General features: G+C 47.3%; 3 protein-coding genes and 1 long non-coding RNA gene across 5 annotated transcripts; all 4 read right to left on the reverse strand.

Annotated features, from left to right (window-relative positions):
* Positions 1-57: 57 nt before the first annotated feature.
* LOC144383403 (uncharacterized) lies at positions 58-2,035 on the reverse strand. The gene is made up of 2 exons (XR_013450751.1): positions 1,130-2,035; positions 58-849 (listed from the first exon to the last, which is right to left on the reverse strand). It is a non-coding gene; the product is annotated as an uncharacterized LOC144383403 (long non-coding RNA).
* Positions 2,036-3,504: 1,469 nt separating this feature from the next.
* serhl (serine hydrolase like) lies at positions 3,505-8,240 on the reverse strand. 2 transcript variants are annotated; one of them, XM_040187253.2, is made up of 13 exons: positions 8,146-8,240; positions 8,011-8,059; positions 7,490-7,627; positions 6,868-6,981; positions 6,566-6,607; positions 6,454-6,473; positions 6,271-6,345; positions 5,326-5,435; positions 5,178-5,257; positions 5,040-5,074; positions 4,886-4,962; positions 4,703-4,787; positions 3,505-3,950 (listed from the first exon to the last, which is right to left on the reverse strand). In XM_040187253.2, exons 2-13 carry the CDS (start codon positions 8,021-8,023, stop codon positions 3,807-3,809), a joined length of 933 nt encoding a protein of 310 aa, XP_040043187.2. In that variant the 5' UTR covers positions 8,024-8,059; positions 8,146-8,240; the 3' UTR covers positions 3,505-3,806. The 2 variants fall into 2 exon arrangements, with proteins under 2 accessions (XP_040043187.2, XP_040043186.2); XM_040187252.2 differs by having other exon boundaries at positions 8,011-8,159.
* A 3,320-nt stretch (positions 8,241-11,560) lies between these two features.
* Positions 11,561-16,819, reverse strand: pane1 (proliferation associated nuclear element). The gene is made up of 6 exons (XM_040186743.2): positions 16,306-16,819; positions 14,081-14,157; positions 13,755-13,853; positions 13,181-13,260; positions 13,006-13,097; positions 11,561-12,517 (listed from the first exon to the last, which is right to left on the reverse strand). Exons 1-6 carry the CDS (start codon positions 16,621-16,623, stop codon positions 12,368-12,370), a joined length of 816 nt encoding a protein of 271 aa, XP_040042677.2. The 5' UTR covers positions 16,624-16,819; the 3' UTR covers positions 11,561-12,367.
* Positions 16,820-17,422: 603 nt separating this feature from the next.
* LOC120825234 (putative RNA-binding protein Luc7-like 1) lies at positions 17,423-22,385 on the reverse strand. Its single transcript, XM_040186742.2, has 10 exons — positions 21,604-22,385; positions 21,022-21,116; positions 20,341-20,439; positions 19,920-20,030; positions 19,655-19,798; positions 19,350-19,526; positions 19,024-19,232; positions 18,918-18,947; positions 18,642-18,809; positions 17,423-18,488 (listed from the first exon to the last, which is right to left on the reverse strand). Exons 1-10 carry the CDS (start codon positions 21,662-21,664, stop codon positions 18,248-18,250), a joined length of 1,335 nt encoding a protein of 444 aa, XP_040042676.2. The 5' UTR covers positions 21,665-22,385; the 3' UTR covers positions 17,423-18,247.
* Between the last annotated feature and the right edge of the window lie 660 nt (positions 22,386-23,045).

The following is a 23,045-nucleotide window of genomic DNA, read 5'->3' on the forward strand; positions in this document are numbered from 1 at the left end:
TATTACTCAGATATGATCAACTATATAACATCATGCAGAGAGTGAATCTGAAGAGTCGAGGATTGAACAGTTTTATTTTGTACAAATGAAGCACATGATCACCAACAGTTTGCTCACCAGGCCGTCAGGTAAAAACTATGGAAACAAACAAAGAAACACGTTTGAGCGTCACCAAATACTTGTTTTGTGTAATCTCAGATGACCTTGGCACCATGAACAAAGTCACTAATAACACCATTTTCTGGCATTTTGGCACTAACAATGTCAGCCTGTGATCAGAAACCCTCCCCCCAAACTGTCCACCGGTGTCATGCCCTTCTCTTCTCTGATATGAATAAACCTTTTGATTTATGCGTTACAACAACGTACGTAAAAGTTGGCACGAGTATAAGATGGCGGTGAGCTTTACACCATCACATGTCCTCCGTCCACCTGTGTGAAGTGTGCTTCTCCTTGTTGTGCGTTCCCTCACCGCAACGTGAAGTGTGCTTGAGATCAGAGGGAAGCTGGAATGTTGGGACGGAGCAATCTTCCCCACATTCCATTTCCCGTCTCCATCTCCTGGAAGGTGCTGGCTCAGCACCCCAGTCCAGATGCTGCTCTCCCCCTCCCCACCCTGCCCAGCGCCGCCTCCCCCTCTCCGTCATATCAGGGCATTTCTGTCATCGTCTCTGCAGTTCACACTGGCCACCAGCGGGTGATGCCGGACCGTCTTGCTGCTCCACTTGTGGGCTTCCTGCAGCCCGGGCTCGAGGAAGTACAGGCACGCTCCGAAGCCCGCCAGCACCAACACGGACACCAGCAGGTAGAGGGGGACGAACCAGTCCAGGAAGAGCCACGACATCGTTGCTGTGCCAACAGAGGGGCGGGGGGGCGATGACATGATGGAGAAAGCAAAGGAAAGGAGGAGAGTTTTTTGTTAAAGTGATCCTTCAGGATGAAGATACATCCCACGTGACACACTGCAGCATCCCAACATTTCCAGCCACACTTTGCTCATTAGAACCACGGGCGGCCTGGAATCACACAAGCTCCCAGCAGAAGAGTAATAAACAGACACAGACTGGTGTGGCAATCTAACAACAGAGCACAGCAGTGTAAAGTAGGACAGAACAGCCCCTGGGCTCACCTGTCCCGGTCTCAGACGGTCTGCGATGTGCGAGTCCGAATCAAATCACCCGATCGCTTTTTCCAGCGTCGCAGCTCCGGCTCCTGCATGTGCACCTCCGAGCGGCACAGAGGCTGTATGCCAGGCTGTAAAGCTCCTGGCTCTGACGTTCCAGAGAGGAAAAAAGAAAAAAGGAAGGAAGGAAGGGTGGGGGTTGCCATGACAACTACCCCTGCTGATGGCGGAGAGGATGGAGAGATGTGGGAGGGAAAGTTATATAACTATAATCAGTTTTTGGGGGAGTGGGGGGGGTTGGAGGAGGAGGAGCCCCCTCGACACCCGCTGCGTAAAAAATCCATTCCGTCACAGTTTATGTGACATTGAGAACAAAAAGGGAGCGTTGGGGGGCAACTGATGGCAGCTGCAGTGTTTGATGGAGTAAAAAAAAGAAAATCCATCCATCTTTTGTCCCGTTACTACGCTGAACACAGAGGACAGGCCCCCATAAGCAAAAGCTGTCAGAAGATGGCGTCTCTTCTTTTTAATAACCGCCATTTTTAGCGTGTTCCACTTAAACGGCAGATTCACAAAAAGCAGCCGAGTGAAACAGACTTCAAAGGAAAATTGTGACACGCTAAGCGCACACGTGATGCATCGTGACGGGACTGATTATTTGAGAAATGCTGGATTTTGTTCAGAGGTTTAAAGCTTTTACCAGCGTGTTCCACTGATTTAAATCAGACCTACTTGTAACACACGTGTGACACTTTATAAAGTCCTCGGTTTGTAATGTGCTCATATGTCCGTTCATGGACCAGAGCTCAGCATGCGTCCCGTCCCCGGTCCAAAGTAACCGGGTTATCTTGGTCAGTCCGAGGGCCCGAACACACAATCCACCTCTACGGATCCCAAACTCCCCCTGAACCCTGATCCTGGACCCTCAAGGATTCAGCTGAAGTAGTTGAGTGAGAGTTGAGTCTGTTGAGGGTTTTAAATGGTGTAAATATAAATAGGACACTTCAACAACACTTTTTTGACTTTTGTCAAAATGGCTTCGTTAAAAACATTTTTATATTTCATGAATAGATATATAAATTTCGTCTTGATTCCTTGATGTTTTAAATGTTTACTACCCGCACAGCATTTTGAGCCCTTACACTCATTTTTACACATTTTAAGCCCTTACACTTACAACCATTTCTGAGGTGACGCTAAATAAGTCTTTGATTGTCTTATCATTCAGTTTATCACTCTAACAAAAAGAATTTACACGAGCAGTTACTCTTTGATTGCAGTTTTGTGGATTTCCAGCAGATGATCCTTCAAAATAAAAGCCTTTTCTGACATAGTTTGAAGGGTGTATTACTGTAGACGGGCTGCAAACAGGTACTTGTTGAGTCCAAATCGACCCAATTCAACTCCGTCTTCCCTCGGCTCACTAACTTCACATCACCTACGTGTCATTTAGCTGACGCCTTTGTCCAGAGATTAACCACGAGGACGCAGCTCAAATATTAACCGCAGACTGCAGAGTAGACTTGGAAGACTCGCCTGCCGCTGTGCATTTTAAACAATCCTCACAGGCAGAAGGTACGAGGCGATGGATCAGTCGTTTGCTGATGCTCAGCAGTCTGCACTGCTGGGAACCAGGAGAATAGAGTCCACCGGACTGAATAACCAAGGACTTTATCAGCGGTCTGTTGTAAAAATAAAACTAGAAGACTGGTAATCGGACCTCGAGTTTGATTCTTGTGTGTAAAATCTTGAGATGTATTTTAATTGAAGCAGGGCTGCATTCTTTAAATAGTGATTGACATCCTGACACCCGGTTGCAGTGAGGCAGAGGTATACTCGAGGTAAGTTCCGCCATGGTTGGGTGTAGTTACCGGTACAAAGCACCAATCCACACACTGGCCAGAGGTGAAACGTGACACCGTCAAACGTTCCTTTTAGTTAAATTGTGCGTAAAGGACTTTGAAACAGTGTTTCCATGTATGAACATCTAACGAATCGCTTTGGTCCCTATAGAGAAAATCGAGGTGGTCTAATTTGCTCGTTAATCCAACATGAAGTAAAAGGAAGCGTGTATATTTAGCTCCGCGACAGGAAAAACATTTAGAGTAGCAAAGAACTGACAAACCAGCGGCTCTGGATGGAGAGGTTTCAGCCGCTGCAGCTCGGCGACCCGCTCGGTGCCGGGGAGGACTTTCACTTTGTGTGTGACGCCAAATCCTTCACACTGAGCCTTTAGAATGTACCTGTCCAACACTTTAGTTCATGACCTCCAATTAGCCAAATTCCCTCATTAACATTTCTGCTGTTGGCATTACAGTAAAGGCCCTGTGCTGACACAGAATGTGTGCATGGTAAAAGACGACAACTGTGGTTCCGCTGCCTCAATTTTAAACATGAATTTAGTCATTATTTATCAACTGTGAATCTGGAGCTGTACAGGATCAGACCATTAACGAAACAAGTTACTAATTCTAACTATTCGCTGCTCAAATCTTAACTGTTGTGTTACACAAGTGTCATTTTCTTCAAATGCATAAACATCGGTCCGCCAGCATTCCGTCAATATATAATAAAATACACCAAATCATTTACAGGTTGAAGTGTTCAGAGCACAGTATAATTACTGTAGTACTGTGTTATATTATTACAAACTCATGGTGGTAATGTGAAGATTCTGTTTGGGCTACATCTTCGAGGTCTGTTCTTTGGCTTGTTTTGCCGGCCGAGTCAACACTTTGGTCATCAAGAAGTCGGACACAAGTGGAGCGACTACCTCCGGGTTGTTGAGGTGGATGTGATGATCGCCTGGTATTTTTACCACCTTGTGCTGAAAGACAGACAGGAAATATTGACGTTCTGCAATGATTAACTTTGCTGGAAACCTGTCTGCAGCAGAAACAAGTGGTTCACACAATGCAATAATAAGAATATTTACACATCCAGCACATCAGGAATCACTGAGTTGTGTGTTTGTGTGTCCGGTCAGATCATCAGTCTAATGTCGTCTCTCCTTTAGCTCAGATTTTGGTCGCCACCAACTCCCTGATGGAAATCTCCCTCTCTATCGCTACTAAATGCTCCACCACGTTCCCCAGTTACTCGAACTGTGTTTGCCGTTTGCTGGAGGCCATTTCTGTGTTTAAGGGCGTTGAAAACTGAACATCTGAAAGCCACTAAAAGAGAGTGAACCAGCACAGTGACAACAGCTAAAAGCAAAATGAGATAAAAGCTCTGTTGGGCTGCAGGAGCTGCGGGTTCAGGAGATGACAAACTGCATTTATCCTACATTATACACAATAAAAACCATTATCTTCTGACGTAGCAAGCTTCTCTTTTGCTGCACAGCAGCTGGCTGCGTTCCTATCATCTCCAAGTTTATTTCTGTTCTGTTGACCACGCTGCAGTATGTAGGTCAGCGCCGAGGTTCCCCGCTACAAAGAGCTGTGCTGCCGCCAAGATATTGAACGACTCCGCTACTTTTGCATCTGTCCGCCTACTAAAGCCCCAATTACACACAGGCCTAACGGCTAAACACGGACATGAAGCGTACCTGCACAAACACGCTGTAAACATACTCACGTTTCGGTCCTTGTAGGCCTGGATGATTGTTGAGAAAACATTCTTATCCTCTCCAACAAATAATTTTTCAAAGCCGTCCTCTGCTCTGATAAGACAAAGAAAAGGGCAGGTGTATTTTCTACTGTTGCACTGGAATTGGTAGATGGAATAACGAATCTGGGAGGAAGAATTTACAAAACTTACAAAATAACAAGCATGGGAGCTTTTATCCCAGAATGCAACTGCAGGCTTTGCTCCAAAGTCATGCGGATTATATTTTTCTGAAAACAAAAAGAGCAAAAAATCTGCACACGGAATGTAAGGGCTGCGCACAATGAACGGTTCAGTGAAAACCTACCAGATTGATACGGAAATCCCGGGTAAACGCCACGCCTGCAAGAGACACATGCCTTCCATCGTCAGCGTGGGAACAAAGACGTGTTCTAAGAACAACGGGGTTCGCCAAAACAAGGATTAAATGAATGTGGAGGCGTACCTCCTTCAACTTGAACTAGACCTCGCTCTAAAAGGATCCGCACGGACTGCTCCGACAGAGACGGGTTTGCAGCCGACAGCCTGAAGGAAACGGGAAACGATTTGTGGATGTTTGGTCGTCTGTTAAATACAACGTGAAGATGCCACACCTCTCTACTGCGCCTTCGTAGGTGTAGACTCTTTTCTTCTCCTCTGCAGTCTGTTTGTCAAACTGGAGCATCTCATCCATCCCCTGCCTCATCGGTTGGTACATCTTTTTCTTTAAGAAAAAAAAAAGTAAGAAGTGAGGGATTGTCCAGCTCCGCTCTTCACATTGAAAACCTCGTGAAGGCAAAAACATGATGAATGCTGAGCAGCCAGAGGACAGGACGGAGTCTTCAACATGTCAGACTGGCTTTGCGTTATTCTCCGTTTACCTGCAATGTAGAATATCATTAGTCATCGTGAGGAAGCCTTTTAATGGAAATCAAGAGTCTCAAACCGATATGACCTTTGGGCCCACAATAGTTAAGCTCTGATAATCGGTGGCATCCCGGCCTCCTCTCCTCTGCAGTACTGCTCTACAGGTTTAGTGACCCCAGGGTTTCTGCCAATTCAATTAAAGGCCATAAAAGAGCATCGATTACCCGTTTTGTGATCCTTCGGGGAAAAGTATGATTGAAAGCCAGTGGGGACGATAGGACCTTGAATTCTGTATCGTTTTTTAATTCCAACACGCAAGAGTTCGCCTCCGCAAATCATACTTCCATGTCATAGGCGTGAAACAATGGAATAATCTCCCAACAGTAGTAATAACATCCAAAATAATGTATTTCTCCAGGGAAAAAAACATTGTTCACTCAAGAAGCAAACTTCATTGCTTCCTTTTTCATTAGTCTAGAAAAACATTACATCTCTTGTAATTACATACAAGTTTACTTTCCTCTATTCGATTATATGGGTCTATGCTTGGCTTCAGGTTTTGTTCACCGTTGAACAGATTGATAGTGATCAGATTTCGGGGTTAACAATTAGCGACAGTACAAGAATATAGTTCAACATGTACCGCTCTGAAACCTGTTAGCAAATAACCCAAATGACCTCTGTGCAAGTACCTGATCTATCGGGAAGAATCCATAAGAGTCCAGCAGCACGACAGCCTCCACCATCTCGGGATACAGAGAACTGAACTGTACAAAACACAAGCGGGACTAAATACCACGACGCAGCAAAACCGCCTCCACAGAGTCAGTCTGTGTGTAGCGGCAAGAGCATCACGCCAGGACACCGTCGCTTACCGTTCCAGCAATGTTACCACCTGAAAAAAAACCCCGCAAAGTGTGTTTGTACTGTAAATATAACACAATTCACATTTTAAAGGTGCCAACACTACTGCGGAGCTGCACTCACCCATACTGTGGGCAATGATGGAGAAGCGGCTCCACTTCAGAGCTGTGGGAGTCACGTCACACATTACAACCAGATTCAGGGTCACATCACAGAATACTGGTTTGTAGTCGGCAGACCTCGGCCCTGCTGCGGTTTAACTGCGCAACAGATGCACTAAAGCCGGGTGGTAGAATTAGAATATAATCACAATAGTGACGCTTCCGAAGGTTTAACTCGATATTTCTCCTCACCCGGAGAGCAAACCGAGGTTTGATTTGAATTTGTGGCTTTAAGATGTTGTGCAATCGCTTGGACTCACTCACAATCGACGACCCTTCGGATGTCCATCACGTACGTCGGAGGAGTGTAGAAGACCCCGGGGGGACGATGCGACGACAAGCCGTGACCGGCCAGATCCACCGCCACGTATCTGCACTCTGACAGGACCCACAGGGAGGAGTGCTCAGTCTCACAGATGAACAAATACCTAGAATAAACTAAGGAAATGCAACATTCTCTACAGCAAATAGCCGTTCAAATGAATAAATGTGGGTCAGTAATCAGGAGAAGAATTAGTCAGACCGGAGAGCTTCTTGTGCCTTTTATGGTTTGATTAAATAGCTGAGAGGATTAAGCAGCAATCAAGGGTTACCATGGTGATGGTGAGCGAGTCCTTGGTAAGACGGTTTATTTTTTTAGGAATTAAAAAAAGTAAATAGAGTTGAATTAGAACATAATTGAAACACATGAAACGGTTTCAATTCTTAACATCTCTTCCCTCATAACGATGCAGTTCCTTCAGGAAATGTGAAATACTTCTGAATGTATAAAAGTAAAGAAAAAGAATGTCCTGAATGTCCTTCCCACGGAGTGGCAGCTTGGATCGAATGGAATGAAAACGTACGTGCACGTTAATAACTACAGTGTGGGATCAGCTGGGTTCACCTTTGGGCAGGAGGGGAATGAGGGTGTTGAAGGTGCCACAGTTGTCGGACCAGCCGTGCAGGCACAGCACAGGGCGACCATCATCAGGACCCCAGACTCTCCCTCTCAGCTGTCCCCAGGGAACCGGGATGGACAGCTCTGAAAGTGGACACGAGACATTCTGCTTGCTGTGCACACAAACAGGAGCTGCTGCTCCGCTTCACGTCGCTATGGGTCCAAAACGCACGCGCAGAGGCGTTTTCTGCAGGTTCAGTAAACCTGAACACTGTGCAGCCAAGCAGGCGACCCGTCAACGGACTCCCTGAGAGCTGCGGTGTCCTGCTCACATGGTCTGTGGCAGCTTCCACTTCACGGCGTCCAGGTTTACTGGATCGCCAGAACAACAGAAGCGCCGATGCGGAACAATGGACCTTGTACCGGCCTCAGTCTGCGGCCCGCGCACACAGACGTGAAACAATGTGAAAGTCATCGTTTAAAACACGTTAGTAAACAAACATTAGCACGTAGTTTTATAAAGGTACCTGCTCGTTCCATTGCGCTGATGTTCAGGTGCCTGACGCCCTTCAGAGCCTGCAACATGTTGGACAACACTCTAACAATCCACTTTAATAATAAACCTGCACGAGTGACGAAATATCCTTTAACTTGAGACTTACACTTTCCAGCCAACCGCGTTCAAGCTCAATGCCGGCTTTTCCGTGCTGGGAGAGGCCACGTGACGCTGGCTAAAGATGCTATTGGATGAAAGGTCATGGAGCTATTTTCTGGACCAATCATCTATACGAGTGGGAGGGCTTAAACTTTTGCAGGAAACCCAACAGACGGGTGTTTTTCTCCGATTTACTGTTCGTGAACAGTGAAGACGGATAAATAACCATTGTACGACACTATAATATTATAAACAAATATAGAAAACGACACTAGGAATCTCAAATATGCATACAAGTTTAAATAAACGATAAACTTAAACTCATTTACATGGGAACTGCATGAGGAGAGGGAGGCTACATGCCTTAGCGAGATGAAAGATAAAGAAATTAAATAAACGACCCCGTCAATACATTTTTGGAAGAATAGTTATATCTTAAGTCAGTAAGTCTGAGGCACATTCTGTTCTGAGTCATTTACAAATCAAGTATCTTTGCATCAAAGTAATCTTGTGGTGCCAGAAGATGATCGTCTACATCCAAAGTCTACTAGAGTCCCGTTTTATCGAGTTACAGGACTAGTTTCATCTGAACCACGTGACCCGTTTCTCCCCAGATCACGGCTGACTTTGTCATGAAGTTTCGTGTGATGAGCCGGTTAATGCCTCTGCCAAGGTCAGATCACTCTCCTCCTCTTGTACTTGTACAGTGAGCTCTGCCCGTCACCTGACAGGTAGGACATGTTTTCATACATCGAGACACATCCATTACATTACATCACATGTCATTTAGCTGACGCTTTTATCCAAAGCGACGTACAATAAGTGCATTCAACCATAGGGTACAAACTCAGGAGAACAAGAAACAAGAAAGTGCAATTTCCTCAAATAAGCCAATTTACAATTTGCTATAGATGAGTGACGTCACAAGTACAATTTAAGTGCTACAATTTGTTAGTCTTTAGTCGAGGTAGAGTCTGAAGAGGTGTGTCTTTAGTTTGCGGCGGAAGATGTGAAGGCTCTCTGCGGTCCTGGTGTCTTCAGAGATCTCGTTCCACCATTTCGGCGCAAGGACAGCGAGGAGTCGAGACCTAGTCGAGTGTTTTGCTCTCAGTGAGGGAGGAACGAGTAGTTTATCACATGCAGAGCGGAGAGTGCGGGTTGGGATGTCGGGTTTGACCATGTCCTGGATGTAAGCTGGACCTGATCCATTCACAGCACGGTACGTGAGCACCAATGTTTAGAACTGGATGAGCCACCGGTACCAGTGAAGAGAGCGGAGGAGTGGAGGAGTGAGGGAGAACTTAGGAAGGTTAAAGACCAGTGGAGCTGCTGCATTCTAGATGAGCTGCAGAGGTGGAATGGCGGTGGCAGGGAGACCTGCCAGGAGGGAGTTGCAGTAGTCCAGGCGGGAGATGACAAGAGCCTGAACATCCCTCCTCACGCGAGGCCAAAAGAAATACCTGAGGACGTAGTCGTACGTCTTTCAAACTCCCAAATGCCCTTAAAAAACCTTCTCCAACAACAAATTATCTTCCAGCAGAGAACCCTTGGCAGCCCTTTTCCATCCATCCTGGGGAGCACTTGGTTGAACAGCTCTCCAAGTGCAGGATCGGCCCGTTGCTCTGCGACCTAGTCACTGCAGTACATCCGAGCCCGTTCCCCACATCAGGGTATATTCCCCAGTGTTGGACCTTTGAGGGAAAAAGACAGCACATCGCTCACAATGAATGATTTAAAACCCCCGTTTCTCTCAGTATTTTTACCTGAGAAAACAGACTGTCCCAAACTGTAATCCACTCCAGGTTCCACCTGCTCGCACAAAGGAATAACAGACGGAGCAAATACGCAACTGACCTTTCGGACCTGGACAGCTAATGCAACAGATTGAATATGTGCATTACTAAACTCACTCGTAAATTGTCTTAACAGGGCTCTCAGCTTTCCAATGTCGCCTCCCCTCACGGTAATCAGATTGGTCACCAACCTCAGCTCGCAACTGACCACGTGCCCTTTCAGGCTCACCATGCTGAGGGCCGGCTTCCTCCTCCCACCGGATTCTTGTGGGATGAAAATAACCACCTGTACAGAGCATCATCCCGAGGTCTAAACTCACGGAACCCCAGAAGCATCAAATCGCATAATGAATGAAATTCCAGTGAAGTACAGAAACGGCTGAAATGAGGCGTCGACTCCCTGGAAAACTCCACGTGTCCCAAGACCTGAACCTCCGGCGGTATGTCTCAGGCAACAACGCCTTACATGTCAGAATGCACTGCAAAGGTAACGTGCAATCAGCATCTAACCAGTTTCTACTCTCTGCCAGCCGCCCAAACAGCAAAGAAAAAAAGGTATCTGGGTCCTTATGGATTAATTGTAACATCAATGTGAAGGCCCAACAGAGACCAAGTCACCCCATTCTCACTCCCCAACCTGTCATAACCAACCGCTACTCCAGCCGAACTCCAGCGTCCCACCGGGTCGACGAGGACTGGACGAGCCCCCGCGTGTCTCTGGCTCAGAGACAGCAGCAAAGCAGGGGGACGAGCGAGCTACTAAGCAGGAACAAGTCTATGGTTTACAACAATCCCTCCCCATAAGGTGGTATCAGTGATCAGTGGCGCAGCGTAGATATGAGTGGATGTAGAGAACAGCACAGCGGTCCAGTGCCAGACGCACCAGGTCCTCTCAGCACCCCCCTGGGTGCAGAATGGAGACGGTATTTAAGGCTGTGCCACCCTGGCTGAGGTGTGGCTCAGCCAGCTGACGACACCCCAATCAGCACCTGCAACAAACAACCAAACCCACAAGGCCACCGGGGACATGGGAGCAGGAGGGCCACAGGTGGGGGAACTCAACAGAGTAAGAGTGATTTATTTAAATGAGAGCGATTCCTGACAGAGATGAGGCGTGGCCGGATGGCGCCGGGCAGCGAGCCCTAAAGAACGTGATGGCCGTCGTCCTCGCCGACATGGGTGCCGCCTACAAACAGACGGGCTTCACCGGCTGAGGGTGGAGGTCGCAGAAGGTCATGGCAGGGTCGCATCACTCAGAAGAAAATGTTGCGCTCGCCAGATTCAAAAGAGTAACAACACAGCATCTGATGGAATTCAGTTCAGGTAGAAAACATCAAGTATTCAAATACACACACAAGCAAAAATAACAAACACTTGAATGCATCACACAGCAACGTCACCATGCAGCGTCAGTGTGTCCAAGACGCCCGTTCTTCATTAAATTCATCTTTTGGTGTTAATGCAGCATGAAGCCATTGAATATGAGGTTGATCTAAACTGGTAAAGGACAAGTCAAACTAACACACTGGTCTGTTTTGCAACATTTATTTTCTTTATTCATATTATCTTGGCTATCTAGTCAGTAATTAAGCATTTTACTGGTATTCAGGACAGAAGACTTAAATCCAATCAGTGGCAACAGGAACATTTAATGTGTAATATCACTGTGTTGACATACGTTCTTTGTTAAAAGCATCAATGCACACATTATGTACATAAAGGCATATGGTGCTGCATTAGAATTATATACACTGGGCATTGACTTAAGCAATGCACCACCAGGTTCTTCTGGTTCCCGCAGTATATTCTAAAATGCAACACAGGTTCTTTATGCCTGTTTAAAGCAGGACGATTAGACCTTTGTTCAGGTTCAAAGTTAGAGCAGCTACTATGGAAACAACATTGTTTCAATCAACTAAAGCTCTAATCCGCTAAAACCATTAGACAAATCTATGTGAGTGTTGTAACGGTGTAGATAATCTTTAAATTATTGATTATGCATCAAGAAATGGAGATTTATTGTAGCTATGAGTCACTGTGAGAAGAAGGGATCCGTCGAAACAAACAGCCAATTAGCGGCGTCACTCGTGACTTTAATAACGACGAGTGAAACTGAAGTGTAATTAACACGGCCTACATGGAGTTCTTGTGTGCGACTCATAGGATTTGGATGTGAAGATGTAACGGGACCATAATGAACAGTGATAACTTACGTCCCTTTTCGCCCTGTTGAAACACGCGTCCATCAGACAGACGGCTGCTTTGTAAAAGCTTTACGCCAACAGCTCTATGGTGATAAAGACACCGTATCAAAGCCTGACTCAAGAGGCTGAAGGAGTCCTCCGCAAGTCTGAACAAAAAAACTGCAGCTGCACAAATGCATTACGTCAAACAAAAAGGGGAAATCTCTTTTGGGAGAGCGCGCACAAACACAACTTAATCAAAGCTCGGCTGGTCGATGTCCCGGAGCGCGGTGCTGCGGGTCAGGTTGGACAGGTAGAGAGCGGTAGTCATGGGAACAAGGCCGGCTGCCACCTTCAGGATGGTCAGCAGCCTCTCTGTGGCGTTGGTCACGCCGTCTGGTGTCTGGAGGGGGAAGAACGCCACACAGGACGGCTTAGAAAACGCACCAGAAAAGAGCTGCAGACACAACGTTTGCTACTCTGACCCACACAAAGAAGTTGGTTGTGTTTGCTCAGACTGGAGTTTACGCTGACGCTTATGCACGATGCATGTCAACACCTGTGAGTGGATCGGTGTGCGCGTCGGTCGTTCGTAGCAGGTGAGCCAACTCCGCTGAATGATTTAACGGAAGCCTCAGGGAGAGTTCGGCTGCGTTCATCGTCTCTCATCGGGTCAGTATGACCGTTGGACATTGAGGCGAATCCTTTTCTCACCCAGCTTGAGTGCAAGAGGAGTGATTTGTCCGGCCTTTTGCTGTGTGGCCCTGAAGAAGGAACACGACCAGACTTTCGACCTGGAATTCTGCTCGATGGTGGATGTAAGGCGAGTAAGGCTGAAGACGTAGCATGTGTGTGTGTGAGGTTTAAACCACCATTAACGCAGATACAAACCTGATCCTCTGCAAACAGCAGGGCGCAGTGCAGCGAGGCAGCCAGCTTCCTGACGGCGTCCAGGCGCTCGCCGGGGGCCGCCACGTTACGAGCTACAAGAGGCAAATTGGACCATTTCACAAACACTGGGAGGCATCTTGTTACTGTCGTTGCTCAAATAAACAAGTCGCCATACCATTAGTGACCATGAAGGAGACTTTTCCAAGGAAATATCTGTGGTCCAAACACTTCACCGAAGCTTCTGCTGACTGTAAACTATGAACAAACAAAAAAAAGATCAGACAAACTAAATACTTTATTTTAATAGGGTGTCAATATGGATTTCTCTGTGGAAAACGTCACGTCAAGGAAAAATGGTTAGGAGAATTCATGATACGTTAGTGACGTCAGTCTGTAGCAGCCAGACTATAATTTAATTAATACATTTGACAGATTATTGAAAGTTCACCTACTTAAACATCTCCAAGTTATGCTAACGGTTACTTACATGATCTGCGTTTCTCTGGCGTGATTGTTATTTCTCGCCCACGACCGAATGAAACTATTTAAATATCGCAGCCCCAAGGAATTGTGGGATGGATAGATCTCCTTTATTTTTTAAAGGATGGTCCAGTCGTTCCTATGGTAAAGGAGCTAAGCAAGTATGCGTTGAAGCTCCTTCCCTTAGATCCTAGATCATTCATCATAGCAGCCTTGTAAGTACTTCCGGGTCATTTCAGTTAGAATAAGACGAAGGCTTTGGAAGATACCTGAGCTCCGAGGTCAGGTTGATGATGAACACCACCAGGTCGATCCTCGGCCGGCTCTCCTCGTTCTCCACGGGCAGAGGCAGACTCTTGGCCAGCCTCCTGATGGACGGGTACAGCGAAGGCCACGCCGGAGGGCCGGTGCGGATGGGAAAGAGGTCGACAACGCGCTCACGTCACCAGTCATACGAGGGTTGAAAACACTTTGCACGGTCAAAATGACAACTGTCCCTGTAGCGGATGGCGTTGCCAGCCGCGTGCTTACTGACCACATCCTCCCGACAGCTGAACGCAGCGGTTTCCATGACGACATGGTGCTCGGTACTCACACATTGACGGTGAACGTGGTCTCCTCCACCAGGCGGTCTGCTAATCTCTGCTGAAACTGCTCCTCGCTCTCCACCAGCTGGAGGACAAAACAACAAAACTCTCACACACACGAAATATGTGAATCCGAAAAACACGGCTTATTCTTTACAATGTTTAATTTGATAGATTTGTTAACGCTGAAGATTAAAACTATATTATTTCATAAGAATAAACTCGACTCAAATGTATTAGGTAATTCATATTTTGAATGAACAATCTGGGGCCTCATTTATAAAAGCTTGCGTATGATTTGCGCCTGAAGTGTCGTACGGATGAAACGCAGGACGTGCGTACGCACAGAAATATTCAGACTTATAAAACGTCCTACGCAGTTTTCCCTCAATAAATCACACTCACTTCTAAATGCAGCGCAGCTTTTGCGAAATCATCAGGAAACGTTTATTGCCAAAATATGTCAAACATACAAGGAAGACAGCAGTGCACAAGTAATGAAATAAAGTAAAATGAAATGGTAATTCAATGGGTTAGTAGAATAAGGCTATGGGTTGTATACAACAAGAGAATAAAGTTAGTTAAAAATTTAAAATATTTTAAAATATTAAGCATAAAGTGCACTAGCGAACAAGTAAAGTGACGAGTGACAACAAAGTAAAAAATGACAGTAAAGTGGCGTGTGCAGTGTGAGGGGGAGTGACCGGTGGAGTGTTATAGTCAGTCAGTGGGGGACCGGCTCTGCTGATGAGCCCGACTGCCGACGGGAAGAAGCTGTTGGTGTGGCGGGAGGTCTTAGTCCTGATGGACCTCAGCCTCCTGCCAGATGGAAGGGGCACAAACAGGTTTTGTCCGGGGTGAGAGGGGTCGGCTGCCATCTTTTTAGCTGCTTCAGAGACCTGGAAGCAAACAAGTCCTGCAGGGACGGCAGATTGCAGCCGATCAGCCTCTCTGCAGAGCGGATGACGCGCTGCAGCCTGCCCTTGTCCTTGGCTGTGGCTGCAGCGTACCAGACGCTGATGGAGGAGCAGAGGACGGACTCCATGATGGCCGTGTAGAAGTGGACCATCATCGTCTTTGGCAGGTTGAATTTCTTCAGCTGCCTCAGGAAGAACAACCTCTGCTGAGCCTTCTTGGTGATGGAGCTGATGTTCAGCTCCCACTTGAGGTCCTGGGTGATGATGGAGCCCAGGAAACGGAAGGAATCCACAATAGTGACGGGGGAGTCACACAGGGTGATGGGGGAGGGTGGGGCTCTGTTCCGCCGGAAATCCACAACCATCTCCACTGTCTTTAGAGCGTTGAGGGGGGGGGGGGGCACCGGAGCTGTCCCCTCTTGATGAGAGACTGGCGGCAGTGATCGGGGATCGGGGACAGGGACGGGGTCTGGGCCAACATCGGCGTCAGGGGGTCGAGGCGCGTTTGGAAGCTGAGCCACATCATGTAGCACAGCACACGCAGGATGTTTCACAGCTTCTCAGGAGCAAACAACAACCTCCTCCAGCGCCATCTGCCCTTAAACAGGCCGACGGTGCGCTGCACTACAGCGCCGATCCTTCCATGTGCCACGTCTCCTAAGAGCGCGAGATCAGCCATCAGCGTCATCACGCATTGTGACGTCATCACGGCGTTTTATTACCGTCCATCCGATTGCATCTGACGAGCAACAGCTGTGTTTTGAGGATGAATTTAATAACATGCCGATATTATTGCAGAACATATTTCACTTTTCTTTTTGAAAATGTGTTAATTAGTATTTGTTTGTTTTACGCTGCAGATCGATCGGGTGTTCGTGTTATTTATGAGGCAGTATTGGCATTTCACTTACAACAGTCTAGTTTTACACACTTTTACACACATTTGCGTGTTTCTTCTCATTTCACCCGTTTTTGTGGGTCCGAGCCTGCGTGAAGCACCGCACATTTTTCTCCGTCAAGTTTGCTTTTTACAAAGCGGTGCTTGGTTAGTAAAAAGGTCATTTTATGTATTGAAAATCCACCTTCGTGTTGAAGTTCATTTCTTTTTTTGAATTTATTTTCTTAATTTGTTTAACAAAAGAGAAAGCCCCCGGTTTACATTATGCATGCATAGAATATATTGTACATGCGTACGCAACGCTTATAAACGAGGCCCCGGGGCTCCAGCGTCCGTGGAGTAGACGTCTAAAGAAGCGGGACGCGACGCGAGGACGTATTTAACGCGCCGCTCGCGCCTCAGAGAAGCGCAAACTCACCAAGACGTTCGCCGAGTTGAGGCCGGGCAGCCGGCTGAGGGGCCTCAGCGGCGCCATGCTGCTCCGCTCCGCGCCTCTCACGCGGCCGGCGAGCGAGCGCGAACCGAGGGGCTTGTTGCCGGGACGGTTGAGCCGTCGCGCTTCTTTTCCGAATGGGCGTACGACGTCGTGACGTTTCCACGCGGCGGGAGTCGTGACGTCATGACGTTTTCGGCAGAAGGGCAGCTCTCGTCCGCCACCCACGGGCCGCGGGGCGCGTTGCAGTTCGCTGAGCGGTTGACACAAGGCAGGACGGGTCTTTTGTTTCTTTGGGACCATCCTCTGTAAACCCCAGAGAGGGTTGTGCGCTAGAATCCCAGTAGATCAGCGGTTTGTGACGTACTCAGACAGCCCGTCTGCCACCGACAACCACGTTCAAAGTCACTTAAACCCCCTTTCTTCTCCATTCTGATGCTCGGTTTGAACTTCGTACAGGCCTGAATGCAGCGATGTGATTGGCTGATCAGCAATTTCTGTCAACAAGCAATTAAACAAGTGTCCAATAAAGTGCCCAGCGACTGTATATTATTCTGAAATGTGCTATTCTGTTTACTTTTGAAATCATTTAAATTTATAACAATAATTCTAGGCCATAATGCTTCATTGAATGAGATGGATTGTCTTTGCTTAGAGCCAAAACACATTTAGCCATATACAGTACTTTCACACATTCTCGGTTCTTTTATGTTTTTCAACATTGTAGAATAATATTGGTGACATAAACACCATGAAGGACTACATATGGAAGAAAAGCTCAACAAGGCAGCAAGGGCTGACTGGGGAGTGTGCAAAGCTGCCATCAAGGTAAAAAGGTGGCTGCAACCCAAACTATAAAATATTCTGGTTTACCAAATAATATGGAAAAAAAACATTGAATGAGAAGGTGTGTGCAGACTTTAGATTAATACTGTATATTTATTTTGTACTTTCGAAAAGCAAAAAGGCTAAAATATACACCCTAAATCTTTGGACCACAGCACTTACGTTCCGTCAAAAACTATACATGCTTAATTTTTCCAAACTCTTTAGCACCAACAGCACGGTAAAGACAAAGAGAAACTTGTATAAACACGTTGCATTTGAATAGAAGCAGAACATTTTATTCATGTAATGGTGGCACAGCAAAGACTCCCCCAGTACATCCATGTAGTATCACAGCAAACAGGACTTCCTGGCTCTTTCAGTGTCAGTATGTAAATATGCAGGAACCGAGTGAACGCATTTGGATGACTTCTTTCAGGGGCGGACGAGTGAGTTCATTAGGTAGTACGAGCTCACCGCCGCATCCGGATATTTAAAGGCAGGCTCGCAGCTGCTAATTGGAATTCTCAAATGAGTGTTTATGGCTTGAAGGCCGCAAATCGGACTCGAGCATCAGAAAGGCCTTCGGTCAAACACGACTCATTTTCAAAAACTCTACTGCCGAGGACGCCGCGTGAACAAGTCTGACCCGTGTGAACGAATCCGAAGCCTCCGAGCCCCACGGATTATTTATGGAACAGAAAACACGCCGTGTCAACGTTGAAGGTTGCAACTAATGATTTAAAAAAAAAAAAAAGGGGGGGGGGGGAAACAAAATAAAAAGACAAAGTAGGGCTGCCGTTTCCTCGCTCACTTGTCATTGTCAAAATAACTACATAGAATCAACAAGATGGCATAAAAATAAAAGACCACACTGCTTCACAAATTCAGACTTATAAAAGTTGGTTTTGCATGTTTTCCTTCACCGCCACCGCTGAAGTTGTTCCCTCATGCCCACATTAAGTTTCCTCCGTTCACCCCCCCGCTGATGTCCCGCTCCTACCATGAACACGCACACACATTCGCACCAACACACACACGCGCCTCCCCGCTCTCCTTAAGCAACGCATCCGATCCTTGAGGCAAGACTTGAGGCATCCGCTCATATCTCGCCGGACTCTCGCTCCTCGGAGCTGGAGCGGCGGTCCCGCTCGTACGACAGGGACCGCTCCCGCTCTCTGGGCCGGGCCGCGTCCGCCGAGGGGGGCTTCTCCCCGCCCTCCCACTCGACGTACTCCGGCCTGTCCTCACGCCAGCCCTCTCCCGCTGCGCCCGGTCTGGACATCTCCTGGGACGGCGAGGGCTCCCGTTCGCGAGTGTGAGACGATCTTTCTCTGGAGGACCTGGAGGGCGAGAAAACACCAGCGAGGGATTGATCATCGCGGTCATCGTGCCGGCGCGAGGGCAGAGAGCGGTGGTACGATGCCCACCGCAGCGACGACAGAAGGACATCGCTGCGGTTTTGTGGAAGCTGCAGTGATGGATTCAAGCCCCACCTCTTCCTCTTGGGCCTGTGAGAGTGGGAGCGTGAGCGATGATGCTCCTTGTGTCTATGTTTCCTCTCTCTCTCCCGGTCGCCGCCGCCGCCGCCGCCTTCTTCTCTGGAACGAGAGGAGCGGTGGCGTCGAGAGTGGTGGGAGGAAGATGTTGAGGTGCCCCCGTCCCTGGAACAATAGTTCAAGGAGAGAGACGGAATTTAACTGAAGGTCAGCCAAGCAGCAGCTGATTCCATCAGGTCTGCCACTGAGCGATGTGACTGAAAGCAGACTCACCTGTATCGTTCTCCACTTCTGGATCTGGACCTAAACAAGGACACAGTTCAGTTTAAACACAGACCTTTTTCCTCCAACGCAGCAGCAACATTAAGCCGTTTCTTACCTCCTTCGCTCCCTCTCCCTCTCGCGTTGTCTCTCCCATTCACGCTCCCTTTCTTGTTCCCTCTCCTTCTCCCGCTCCCTCTCTTTCTCCCGCTCGCGCTCCCTCTCCCGCTCGCGCTCCAGCTCCCACTGCCGCTCCCTCTCGTCATCGCGCTCACGTTCCTCTCGTCTTCTCGATCGCATTCGCTCTTGTTTTTCTTCCACTGCTTTCTGGATGGAAAAAAAAATGGAATAGAACTAAAAAACAGCACAAATAAAAAAGGAAACGAAACTAAAATCTACCACTGAACGATAATCGAGCAAAATTAAAAAGTATGCTGCCCTCACCCTCAGCTTATCCAGCTTCTCGCGGATTTCAATGAACCCGATGTGCAGCTTGCCTCCAAAGTGGTCGGCTAGACGACGGTCGTTGTCGTGAAGACCCAAATAGGCAGAGCACACCTCGCACACACGAAGCTTTTGTTGCTGAAAACTGGAGGCCGGCATGGAGTTTCTGTACACATCCTGCAACGACAAAAGGTTACGGGACCGTGCAGCTGGAATCAAGGTACACACAAAAACTAAATATTTTAACATGGATCGACTGCAAATACAGATTTTTATTCTAACGAAGCTGCGATCAACTTCCTGACCTCTGCCTCCTTCTTCAAGCCTCGAGTCTTCTCCACCATCTCCAGCACCTCCTGGGCCTCATCTACGTTCCCCTCGCCCCCGAGTTGCTCCGCCCGGGCCAGCAGCTTCCCGATCTCTTCGTTCAGCTCATGGACGCGTTCAGCCTTTGCCAGAGCAGGAGCGATAAGGAATAAACTTTTATTCCTTCACACAGAATCATGATAACCAGAGGGTGTGAATGTGCCCCCCAAAAAAAGATTAGCAAGATTAGCAAGGCATTAGCACCTTTGCAGCCACTTCAGCGCTGATCTCATCCTGCGTCTCTGCAAGTCTCTTCTTGGCCAGCTCGGTCCGGCGGTCGCAGTCAGCGATGAAAGACTGGAGATGTTCAGCAGCCTGTGGAAAAAATACAAGCATTTACAAGTACGGTTCTTAATTACGTTCAAAGATAATTAAGTATTTAGACCTTTGTTGCTGCTTAAAATGGACCAACAACTTCTTCTGCAGTTAGTCAAAATTTCACAGCAGCACTTAGACCAAACAGATCTACCTGGAATAGTGAGCTGCGCACTCAGAAAAGGAAGGTTGGCATGTGTGACATGTTTATGACAGAGTTGCGTCACTGATCGCAGTGGAGTCAAAGAACAAAACCGCGACCTTCGCCAGAGTTGGACATGAGGGGTTCTCGGGCGTGTGTACTACTCACATCAAGCTCAAAGAAGTACTCCTGCTCTTTAGAGGCAATCTCGAAGTCCGCCCTGAGCGCCAGGTCATGGACTTTCATGCACTCTCCCAGATCCATTCTCTGCAGCAAACAGAAAGACGTCCACGGATTGCATTAGTATGTTTTGTCACTCATCATTGAGATTAGTCTTTCCGTTCATTTCTTAATGCATGTGATCCCGACGTAGAACATCACACAACGTTATCCACCGCAGACCGTGTTTCCATGTGGTTGGGTACAGCGCATTAACAGAGTGCAGAGGGACACACTCTCCGTCTTCCATTTGATTTGTACAACAACACACTGGATTTGACTAATTGATTTGAGTGTTGACTCAAGTCTGCTTGCGAATGCAAGTTTTTGAGTTTTTGTTGTATTAACAATATGTCAACTTGAGTGGAAGGACAGGAATTGGACAAGTTCAAATTTAGAATGGGGCTCTTGTCGAGTCTGCGCTGTAGACTCCGTGCCCTCCATGTCACCCTGAGTCAGTGAGACATTTGACCCGGGGATCAGGTCTGTCCTCCAACACGTTCAACCTAAACGTGCAGACGTTGTGTCCGTTTCGGTCCTACATGCTGGAGTGGGGCCAACGCTGTGATATACGCTGTTCTAATGCTGCACTCCTTCAGTGCAGGACACGTCTGTGGGAGCGATACTCACGGTGCCGGACAGGATGTCATGAGGACAGGAATCCAGGAGGTGACTTTTGCAGACCCGCTCATCTGAGAATTTGATTCTCTGCCGCATGGAATCGCCTTAGAAAACCACAAGAGCGCTTGTTAGCTGGTGCAAAGACTGAAACGTGCCATGATACGTAGTGAATGACTGAGGTTCAGACTTGCCATCAATGAGTCATCTTTTCAGTAAACCCTAAAAGTTAACTGCTCAAGAGTCTGATAAAATGACAACATCTGGTGGAAAGAAAGGCAGCTACGGATAAAAGAGCACACGGACAAAGACTAAATGCAGCGTCGACGTGTGAGCGACGTTTTGTTTTCTATGTGGATGAAAGCAACAGCTCGAGTTGCCCTTTACACTCACTCACACACACACACACACACACACACACACAACAGGTAGCTAGCCAGCTAGCTACCTAGCCTCATGTTAGCTAGCTTGGCTCGCAAAGCATGCCGCACTGACTGGCTCGTCGGTTAGCTTTGCGGCTAATGTTAGCAACAACACAAACTCCAGCCCTGCTCGGTCCAAACGTCGGTCTCCGCCTCAGGCGGCGGTGCTCACCGTCTCTCCCCGTCCCCATGAGCTGGTCCAGCATCGCTCGCATCTGTGCCTGGGCCGACATTGTTTAGCTAACGTTGCGTGAGTCACTCCTCGCCGGCCGACAGTCCTCACACATGCAGCCTCCTCGACCGCAGGCCTCGCTGGCACCTCCGCCGACCGCGGGCAACTTTTCCCCGGAGGAAGAAAGAGGCCGACTCCCGCCGAGTCAGCGGACCGGTTGTGTGTAACGTCGGTGCGATTGACCGGTTATCACAGCACTTTAGCAACAGCTAAACGTGACTTTGTAACGGTGGATGGCTTCGGGTCGGCGGAACAACGTCTGTTTGAAAGATGTCCCGCGGTCGTGTCGAGTTGATGTAGTGACTGGATTTAGAGAGGGCGGTGGGTTAGCTAAATTACTCTGAGTATAAATAAGTTACCGGGTTCTCTGTAACATAGTCTCTAACGGTATTAGCTAGCCAGTCGGCTAGAAGTTGGCAAGTTTATTCAACGTCCTTTCTTCCGCCTTTTCCACTTCCCCTCCGTGCGCGTGGCCGCGGAGCGCGCTCCCGTCTCTCCGCCTCGAGGAAGTGCTGCAGTCGATCCCGCGCGCTGCTCCGTTTAGCGACGTTACACCTCTCAAATGTCAAAATGGTGGGATATATGACATATCAACAAATTAATTAACAGGGAAATGTGTGAAAACCTCATAAGTGTATGTGGAATATGTATTTGTTACATCCTGTATTCATTTAAAGGCGTTGGCGGTTCAAACCCCGGCTGCTCCATGTCCCATGAAGAAGTGTCCCAGAGAAGACACCCAGCCCCTAACTGCTCCCCGGGGCAAAATGTAAAACCATGGGTTAAAAATGCAATGTAAGCAGCTTTGGATAAAAGCGTTACAATTGTTATTGCATGTTTTCCGCTGGCAAACCGCATTAGACAAGCATAATTCCAGTCACAAAGAACCTTTATTTGGAATAAAAAGGATATATAATACAGCTGAGTATTTATTGCTCACGGTTTTGGGTATTGCATTTTTCAGATATGTCTATTTTGCAAACAATGCAAACTATAATTATTTAAATTTGTACATTTGTATTTTTTCTAAATTCTAATTCTAAATATTTAAATATTTAAACCAAACCAAATGCAACTCTAGTGGAGACATATTGAATTATTTATTTTTTAAGTTAAAAATCACATTTGAATACAGACACTTCGGTTAGCATATACAATATATAGCTTGTAAAAGTGTTGAACCATATGTTCCAAAAAGCTTTACAATGGTACATTTCCTTCATTATTTTGCTAGCAAAGGCTTGCTGTAAGTGAAAAGCCTACCAGTAAGTTCTAAATGGACTTTACTGTCAAAACCTTTGAGAACTTTCAATATTTTATGTAAATCTGCTTATTTCTTTCTATAAAATAAACTTTAATCAAGGGTTGATTTACCTCTTAGG

This window comes from Gasterosteus aculeatus, chromosome 9, assembly GCF_964276395.1.
Source record: "Gasterosteus aculeatus chromosome 9, fGasAcu3.hap1.1, whole genome shotgun sequence".
Lineage (NCBI taxonomy): Eukaryota > Metazoa > Chordata > Actinopteri > Perciformes > Gasterosteidae > Gasterosteus > Gasterosteus aculeatus.